The sequence below is a fragment of the Camelus ferus genome, unplaced genomic scaffold, assembly GCF_009834535.1.
Source record: "Camelus ferus isolate YT-003-E unplaced genomic scaffold, BCGSAC_Cfer_1.0 contig385, whole genome shotgun sequence".
Classification (NCBI taxonomy): domain Eukaryota; kingdom Metazoa; phylum Chordata; class Mammalia; order Artiodactyla; family Camelidae; genus Camelus; species Camelus ferus.
This window is the reverse complement of record NW_022589126.1, coordinates 972,006-981,386: the sequence shown is the minus strand read 5'-3', so window position 1 is coordinate 981,386 and position 9,381 is coordinate 972,006. Positions and strand designations below refer to the sequence as shown.

At 58.6% G+C, this 9,381-nt stretch overlaps 1 protein-coding gene across 2 annotated transcripts; it reads right to left on the bottom strand.

Moving 5' to 3' along the window:
- Positions 1-1,033: 1,033 nt before the first annotated feature.
- IGFBP3 (insulin like growth factor binding protein 3) lies at positions 1,034-8,262 on the bottom strand. Of its 2 annotated transcripts, XM_032476325.1 has the most exons (5): positions 7,706-8,260; positions 5,291-5,517; positions 4,675-4,794; positions 3,541-3,680; positions 1,034-2,441 (listed from the first exon to the last, which is right to left on the bottom strand). In XM_032476325.1, exons 1-4 carry the CDS (start codon positions 8,244-8,246, stop codon positions 3,552-3,554), a joined length of 1,017 nt encoding a protein of 338 aa, XP_032332216.1. In that variant the 5' UTR covers positions 8,247-8,260; the 3' UTR covers positions 1,034-2,441; positions 3,541-3,551. The 2 variants fall into 2 exon arrangements, with proteins under 2 accessions (XP_032332216.1, XP_032332217.1); XM_032476326.1 differs by lacking the exons at positions 1,034-2,441; positions 3,541-3,680 and adding an exon at positions 3,817-4,053 and having other exon boundaries at positions 7,706-8,262.
- Between the last annotated feature and the right edge of the window lie 1,119 nt (positions 8,263-9,381).

The following is a 9,381-nucleotide window of genomic DNA, read 5'->3' as shown; positions in this document are numbered from 1 at the left end:
ACCCTGCCGAGTGGAGAGCCCCGGCCACTCATTTCTGTGTGTGCCTCGGGGGTGGTTGCTGTGGACGCACGGTCCTCGGGGTCACCGGGCTGGTGAGCACTGAAGCTGGGAGGGCAGAGGGGCTCTGAGGGTCCAGCTGGGGGGCAGAGGGAGACGTCGAAGGGTGGGAGCACTTCAAAGAGAAGGTGGCCATGGGTGTGGAAGGAGGTGAAGGTGAGGACAAGAAAGGGCAGGTGACTTGGGGGCTTCCGGGAAGGCAAGCCCAGTGGGCTTATCGAGCCAGCATCCTTGCAGTCCATGGTTCTCTGCAGACCCCCAGGCCCTGGCTGCCGCCATGGGGTCTCCCCAGGACCTCCCGGAGCTCTCTGCTCAGCACACACAGCTCTGGGATAAGGGACCCACCTTAGATGTTTCACTAACAGGTCAGTTATGGTTCCAAACAGGAGGCCCCTTGACCTACAGATGACCTTTGATGCCCAGAAGTCACAGGCTCAGAACTTTGCCCAAAGTAGCTCCATGACATGGGGCAGTTGACCCAAGGCTCAGAGAGGGGATGGAGACCCTGGACCCCACCCTGAGTCTCCTGGGGTCCCACTCCTCCTGCTGCCTTGTCCATTCCATTCTCCAAGCAGAGGGGCAACGGGGCCGCAGGGAAAGGGCGTGTGGCTGCATGCTCCAGCGTGTCAGTCCTGTTCAGAGGCTGCCCCGGGTGCTGACAGACAGGACAACAGGGGACAACCTAATGGCAACCAGAGCCAGATGGTCACAGAGGAGGTGCATCGCTGAGCCGCGCCCTGCCCACTCCCGGACGGGGCCAGGATGGACGACCTGACCTTCCCACCTGGAGGCTCACTGCAGGTGTCACCCAGCACCCCCACAGGGCCAGCAAGGCCCTCGGCTGGAGCTCCTCGGGCTCCAGAGACGGAAGCAGGGAAAGTCGGAAAGTTCAGACCAGTCCGCACACCTGCGCCTCTCTGGAGAGTTTCGTTAGTAACACAAAACCTGGAACCAGACACTGACAAGAGGAAGGGGCTTTCTTTATGGTAAAAACTTTATTTACTGTTTATAAATACATTGCCAGGCAAACTTTTCAAAAATACCTTTTTATCCTCAAAAACTTAATTACAAAAATAAAGGAAAGCTAATAGGTAGGCAGAACGTCTCGCGATCCCTTTGTCTCCCAAGGAGGGCTGTGTGCCACATGGGCCCAGCCAGAGCCGGGGACGCCTCCCCACTCTGCTGCCCGACCCTGGGGGCAGCCTCCCAGGCAGGAGAGCGGCCGGGCCCATGCTCCGGCCCCGCCCCTGGTCGTGGCCACGTTGGTCCCCTCCAGCACTGCTACCACTTCTCCTAGGGTTATCTGGTACGGGCGGACCCTACTGGACGATGACGCACACAGTGTGAACAGACTGCAAAGAACGGCTTCCTCCTCTGTGCACGTGTGAACTAGAAAGAGGGTTCCAAGTGCTGTGGGCACGGGCCACCTCTGGGTGCTTTCAGGGTCCCCTCATCTTCCCTGGTTAGACAGGATCATTACGAATTTTTTTAAACACTGTACCAAGGGGCACAAAAGGGGAGAGATGAAAATACATCTCCTCTCCCTTTAAGAAGCTCAGTCCTCAAGAACAAACTTGCCCTTGAACTGCTGAACAGGAAACACGATTTTCTGCAGTACTTGGAGAACTGGGCTATTACTCGCGATGCCTCAAAAAACGGAGCCTCTCTCTGCTGCCCCGGTCCCCCTGCCCTACGGGGCCTCAGCAAAGGCTGTGTCTTCAGGAAGCTGCATGACAAAGGAGGGTCAGAAATCCCCGCCTTGGTAGAGTCCCAGAGTTCCCCGGAACATTCTTGGTCATTTTTTTTTTCTTTTCTGTTTTTTTTTTAGTAAGATTCCACCTTATTCTCTCCACTAGTTTCCAAGCACTGCAGGTCCCTTGAAGATAATACAAAATATCTTCTTGGTCGAGGGACCCTGGCCCTGGCCTCCAAGACGTAGCTCCAGGAGGGCGCGTTGGGACACGCAAGCCCCAGAGTGCAGGGCGTTCCCATTCCTGACGGGGCCTGTGTCATCTCGCAGGGGGACAAAGCGGGCATGTACAAGCATGAAGCAGCAGGTGCGCTGCGTCGGTGAACATGGCAGCGGGCACACGGGACCAGCACCAGGACAGATAGCGTGTGCCTGAGCTGACAAGTATCTTTACAGGAAGCAACAAGAAAAATCGAAATGTGTTTCACTGACTACTAGAAAGTGGAAAGATGCCGAGCTCCCCACTGAGAAGAGAACTCGGCATTTCAAACACCTCTTCCTAAACTTTGGTTCCCCCTCCCCCAAAAAATCAATTCACCACAAAAAGAAATAAAAATTGAGGCTGTAGCCAGCTGCTGATCACGTCCTTGGCAGTCTTTTGTGCAAAATAAGGCATATTTGAGCTCCACATGAACTAAAACAAAAAGAAAAAGAAACATATTGAAACACTTCCCCCCGGAATCCAGAGGGCTCAACTCCAGCCCTCGGACAATCAGGCATGACCTGCGGGCACCTGGCCTCCTAAGGGCTCGCGCCACACTTTTTAACGAAGCAGTGTCTCAACCACAAGACACTCACGGTGTTCACTTACACAGAGTCACCCTAAAATTAGAATGATGTTTTTTCCAACTTGCGAGAGAACAAAACATACCCCCCCCCCAAAAGAGATTTCCTTCAATTTGTCTTGAGAAGATGAAGTATGTGTCCCTTTCCTTCCCTGAAAGATCTTTCATTCAGGAAAAGGCAAAAGAGTATTGACTGTAATTTCCCTCTTCAAAACGATGGTTTGAAATTTCATTTTCATATTAGATTTCAATCAACTTTGTTAAAATTGCATTCATCATAGGCTGTATTAATTGTAGGCTATCAGACTAGCCATAATGTATTTTCCAGAAAAAAAAATAGCCACATTTTCTAGAAACACATTTCCTTTAACAAGTTCTTTTGTCTTTTTTTGGAGGGGGAGGTAATTAGGTTTATTGATTTATTTTTAATGGAGGTGCTGGGGATGGAACCCAGGAGCTCCTGGGTGCCAAGCAGCAGCCCTACCACTGAGCTACACCCTCCCCCCAGCCAGTTCTTTGGGATTAAAAGACTTGACACGTGAAGACAAGTGAATCAGCAGACTTACGGGGAAAAGCTTAAATTTGGAAATCCTGCATTATGTGCACATGAATGTTTAGGTGTTCTTCGTTTTTTAAAATGAGGTGAAGCAGCCTGAAGACAAGTTGGCCACAGACCCTCTTTTCCTGCACTGTCCCGTGTTTGCCGAGGGTCTGTGCTGTGGGTGTGTGTCTGTCGCCGGGGCCGCTGGACCGTGGGCAGTCCTCAGTGGGCAGTCCCCAGAGCCCCCGCCCGGACCGGACAGCAGCTTCCTTGAAGCCCCCGCCCGCACCCCCTCCAGCTCCCCTGCTTCCTTACGGGGCGCCGTCTGCCACCGCCCCCGCACCCCCGGCCTCCCCTCAGCGCCCCCCCGCCCCGCCCCGCCCCGCCCCGGACAGGGGCCTCCTCACCCGCAGCGCCTCTACTTGCTCTCCACGCCGCCGTAGCAGTGCACGTCGCCCCGCCCCTTCACGTCGAAGCCCGGGAGGGGCTGCCCGTACTTGTCCACGCACCAGCAGAAGCCCCGTTTCCTGCCCTTGGAAGGGCGGCACTGGGGGCAGAGCACACAGAGGACCGAGCGTGAGCCCAGGGGCCCCACCGCGGGGGTCCTGACGCCCCGGTGCCCAGGGCAGGGCAGGGGCCAGGCCTCTGCTAGGCCGAGAAAGCACACCTGATCGAGGCCGGGTGTGCACCCCGTCCGCGAGTCTGGGGGCGCGTGGTGTTCCAGAAAAGCAGGGGGCTGGTGGTCCGTGTTCCTCGGGGTCTGGCTGGGGTGGACAATGGCCTGTTGGCCCTAAAGGCCCCCTGCTGAATGGGGGCATGACAGTGTCCCATCTGCCTGCTGCAGGTCACCTCGGGGCCTTCGGAGCACATCCTAGCCATGTGTCTGGTACCTTCTCAGGCCGAGGTGGCTGAATAAGTGCCTGGTATGAATATATGGAGACGACAGAGCGATCAGTGGCCACTGGGGAGGGCAGAGCCCTCTGATCGGGGCCACCACCACCAACTCTTGGAACATGCCCAGGCCTTCTGTTCTAGGACTAATTCTATAGGTACCACAGTTGAAGCTGTCCGGTTAGAAGGATGACAGGGACGCTGCCCTAATGTGACCTCACCTAATGTGCACTCACCACACCTGCAAAGAGCCAGATCTCCAGTGTGTCTGACCCTTGGCAGCTGGCCACCACCAGGAAGGCACGGGAGTGAGAGGGACCAACCAGGGAGGGGCCTCAGGGTCAGCCTGCTGACATGTGACGTCACGTCAGGCTTGGCAGAAACTCTCCTCAGTGGTGCAGGGCTAACGACAGTGCTGTGTCGGGGCAGGCCCTCTGTGGCCACTGAAGGGCTCCCGGGAGGTCGCGCACTGCTCTGCAGTTCAGGAGGGAGCAGCGATGGTGGAGAGACACCGGGGTTTAGGGGTGGAGGTCTCGGGTGTGGCGGGACCGGGAACAGGGGCTGTGGCCCCGGAACCGGGGTGGCAGAGTAGGACTGCTGCCCCACAAGAGCAGGCGTGGGAGACAAGGAGCCGTGCAGACACTGCTCACCTGTTTCTTCTTGTAGAAGCCCCTCTTGTCGCAGTTGGGGATGTGGATGCCCCTGGGGCTGAGCATGTTCAGGAACTTGAGGTGGTTCAGCGTTTCCTCCATTTCCCGGCGGCAGGGCCCCTGAGGAGCAGGCGCGGGTTACCCAGGGACTCCCTGTCTGCCAGTGCCCCATGGTGCCTAGGGAACCAGCCAGGGGCGGGGGGGGGGGGTGCTGCCATGCGCTCCTCCAGCATCTCTTGCCTGATTGGGCCTCACTGTTCCCACATGGATGCGAACCCTGCTGCTTGTCTCCCTCACGATTCCCCAGAGCTGGGGCGGAGCCTCAACAGGCCAGGACACTCAGAGGCCAAGTAAAGAAACTAGCGCCAGTCTGTGAGAACACGTCTCTCTCCCGCAGAGGCCTGGAGAGCAGCACGCTGATTCTCACGAGATCCCTGCCGTGGTGGTGGGGGGGGGGGGGCGGAGGGGTCAACATCCCTTCTGTAAGGAGTGGCTCCTGGCCACCCGCTGCCGCAGCAGGACCCCGGATTTACTGTCGACCCCGTGATCTCTGGGCACCCAGGCCGGGCAGCCACACCCCCCTCCCCGCCCCTGCAGCAGGAGGAAAATCTCTCACGTATTCCGTCTCACGCTTGGACTCGGAGGAGAAGTTCTGGGTGTCAGTGCTCTGGGACTCGTAGTCTACTTTGTAGCGCTGGCTGTCCCTGGCGTGGCCTTTCTTGATGACGTCCATCTTGGTGTGGACGGGGTGGACTTTGGAGTCGGGCACCCTGTGCGTGCTGGGGAGGGCCTGGCTCTCCACGCTCCCCACGCTGCGGTCCTCCTCGGACTCACTGCCGTTTCCTTGAAAGACACGAGGAAGACACAGACTTGAGGGTCATCGGCACTGAAGGACAGTCTTTTCAAAATCTTACCCTTCTGACTGAGTCTAACCCGAGAGGAAATGTGGTTCAATAATGCACACAAGCTCGGGAAAACATTCTGGTCAAGTGCTGAGCCACGATACTCGTGGGGCCGGACGCTCGCTTTGTCTCAAGAAGCCATCTTATAAAGAGTCTAGCACACGTGCTTTTACAAGGTAGGTGTTGCTGAAGAAAAAAGCTTTGCACGCCGTCACTTTCAAGTGCCTCTCGTCCTCCGCCAGCAGGGGGCAGACCCGAGCCAGGGAAGGCGCTGAGGTCTCCGCAAGGCGCCCTGGCGGCAAGCCCCTAGTCAGGAGGCGTGTCCGTAGAGTCCGACAGCGCTCACTGGCACGTCGCTGACTCCCTCTCCACGCGGGCTCCAGAACACCTGGAAGAGCGGCAGAGACCTGCACGTCCTGGGGCCCTGTCCTGGCTGAGTCCTCCCTCCCTGGTTTGCAGAGGAGCAAACCACCAGATCTCCTCTCAAGGCTTACAATCCTTGGGATGGCTAAGGGATAAGGGGCCGTGGCGAGCCCCTTCCTTTTGCCTGGGTCTACGCAGCCAGCTAACTCACAGGACAGCTTCATTCTGATGAGCAACACCCTGATCGCCCCCCTCCCAGGAGGGGCTCAGTCCGCTCTCTGCTCCTGGATCTAGGGCACCTGGGGTGCCAAGCCCCCGCTCCAGCTGCCCTGTTCTCTACCGTCCCGGGAACACCCCCTCAGGGTGGCAGCCTGCCTGCTGCCTGGAAGCTCGTCAAGTCCTCTGGCTCCAGGTTCCAAGGAGCAGATGCAAGGCCCACCTTGGAGAATGCTTCCAGGGGACTGAGTAGGGCTGAAAGACACTGCTTCTGCTGCAGAAGCCCTGCCCTATCCGGGAGGCACCTGGGCAGGTGCACTCACAGGGGTGTTGGGGTCATTCTTCCTCTCTGGGTCTCAATTTCCTCCCCAGGAAAAGGAACAGTCCCACGAGGAGGAGGAGTTGCAAAGTTCCCGAGGGGTCTCCTGTTCTGGGAAGCACACATTCATCTGGCACAGTACCTGACAGGCAGTTCTTAATCGGGAGAATCTAGTTTCAATTTCCTTTAATCTTAGTGTTTTCTTCTTTCTTTGTCAGGGAAGTACTGCGTCAAAGTAGATGCTAAGCGTATGTAAATGAACAAATTTGCATTTCTTTTCCAAGAACTCTGAGTAATTTCTACTGCCTGCTGACCAACTGCCCCGAGAGACAAATGCCTCTAGCAATTCTAACAGTTACCAGTTAACATATAAGTGCTTATACATGTCTTAGGTATTTGGAATTCTGCCTTTCCACTAATCTTGGAGAGGAAATAGCCTCACCTGGGAGTGCAACTCTGCAGGTAGGGAAGTTATAAGGGGACATCCATCCTTCTAGCCCCAAAAGGGGGCTGCCCCACTGTGCTCTGTCCAGCTGGTGGCTGGAGCTCCGGGCAGAATTCTCAGCCCTCAGCTATGCAGGAACCTCACTCACATAACTTGAGTGAGGTTGGCTATGCGTGCTTGACATTTAGAGGAGCAGCTACCAAGTCCAGAGTCACTTCTTTCTAAACGCCAGGGTATCCAACTGCAGAAGACACCCATACCCAATTCCTACCTCGCTGGTTTTGGGACACCACTGGACGGGACACTGCTTTGCAAACTGCAAGTCTCGGTAAATTTTAGTATTTTTAAAGCCAGTAACCATTTCCTACAATGTACCTGCTCATCTTCCCCGTCCAACTCCGCCCCAGGAACCTCGCTGCGTCCCCGGCCCGGCAAACATCCTCAGCGTGGACACACTCACTCTTGGTTCGTGGGAAATAAGACTCGCCCTTCAGAGTTGGGTCGCACAGCACACACCCACGTTCCTGAGCGGGGCCTGCCTGAATGGCCAGACAATCTCCTGTGTCCAGGCTCTTTCCACCGACCGCTAACCTGGGTATCTGCTCCCTCCCTCCCCAGGAAATCTTTAACCCATTTTCGCCCAAAGCGCTTTGCAATTTACAAGCACGCTGCGCTCAGAGAACGCAGAGAGCTGAGGGCCGGCTGCGAAGGGTCTCTCGGGCGAGCGCCCTGATCTCGCCGGGCTTCAGTTTCCCCAGCGCGGCGCACCTGGCGAGGGCGGCTCACCTGACGCGGGCGGCGTGGACAGCAGGTAGGCGCGCAGGCGGCCAGCGGCGCTGGCGTTGGCGCAGAGCCCGCGGCCGTCCAGCAGCGCCTGCAGCGGGCGCGGCTCGCCAGGGGGCGGCTGGCAGCGGAGGCCCGCGCCGCAGCGCTCGGTGTAGACGCCGCACGGCTGACCCTCGCGCAGCGCGCACGTCAGGCAGCAGCCGCAGCCGGGCTCGCGCACCAACTCGGCGCACGCGGGCGAGGCGGGCGGAGGCGCGCACTGGGCCAAGGCGCGCGCGTCACAGGGCTCGCAGCGCACCACGGGGCCCGCGCCCGCCGCGCCCGCGCCTGCCTGTGTGGCCGGCGGCCCGCGGAGCAGCGCCAGCGCGGTCAGCGCCGCGGCCCAGAGCGCGGGGCGGGCCCGCTGCATGACGCCCGACGCGGAGGCCCGCTGCTCGGCCGGCCGGGCGCAGCGGGGACTGGGCGACAGCGAGCGGCGCGAGGCTATGAGATCCGGGGCAGGCAAAGGCCAATCCGCAGTGCGGAGCCGCTGCGCCAGCATCTGGGCGGCCCGGCCGCGCCGGCCGCTATATAGAAGCCGGGTGGCCGAGGACACGCCCCGGAACGGCGCGCCGGCTGCGGAGGTTGGGGGGAGGGGGGGTGCGGGCCGGCGCAGACCGGGTTCGGGGACCCGCGTCTCGCGGGGCACTGCCTGGCCGAGTGAGGGGGTGCAAAGCGCGCATCCGCCCGGTCACCTGCTCCGCTCGCGCAAGCCGGGCAGCCCCACCACCCCACGGTCTCCGGGAACCCCGCGGCGCCGCCACCTCACCGTCCCTGGTGCCTCCGGCCACCCAGGCGCCTCGGCCGCCCCGTCGCCGCCACCCTTTCTCTGCGCTCCAGGATGAGGTCTCTCCGCGGCAAGCTGGAGTCTGGGAAATTGGTGTGTGCAGCTCCTCACCGTGTGTGCTTCGCCAAGCTTTGCAAAATTTAAGTCCTCGAGTGGGTCGGGAATGAATTTCTGAATAATACCCGATTCGCGTCGGGGTCTTGGGGAGGCAAGAACCCGGGGTTTTATCCGCATCTAGGGGGCCTTAAGCACCTCCCTCTGCCCCCACAAAGGCCCCTCTGCAGGTGCGCACGTGGACTTCGCCCTTTCCAGGTAAACTTCTCAAAGCGGTGAGGGCGCACACTTTCCCTCTGTCCCCAAGTCCGTGGTTAACACAGTGGGCCCGCGGCGAATGGGTCCTTACCAGGCCCTGTCAAAGAGTCTCCTATTATGCTTTCAAATAGAGCTTACGTCCACGAAAAAGAACACGAAAACCAATACAGTGAGTGTTGCTGAAGCGTAATAATAACCAATTCGTCCTTAAAATTGGTGATGTTCACTCTCGTTTTTTCAGGCCACGGTACTAGGTTCCCACCAGTGCGTTGAAGTGGCGACTTTGGGAACTCTCGCTCATCTGTGCAATTTAAACACTTGCGATGGTGGAAGTCCTAGGGCACAAGTGCGCCCTGAGGTCAGTGAGTCGGACCGGCCAGCTCCGGGCGGGTCTTTTCAGTGGTGCCTGCGCGCCGCTTCCCTAGGTGACCAACAGAGGACTCCAGCGGCCCAGGATTGAACTGAGAATTACTGTTTCAAGGCTCGTTTAAGGAGCTTGCAGATCACCGCTGGGAACCCGGAGCCTCCTTTCCTGAAG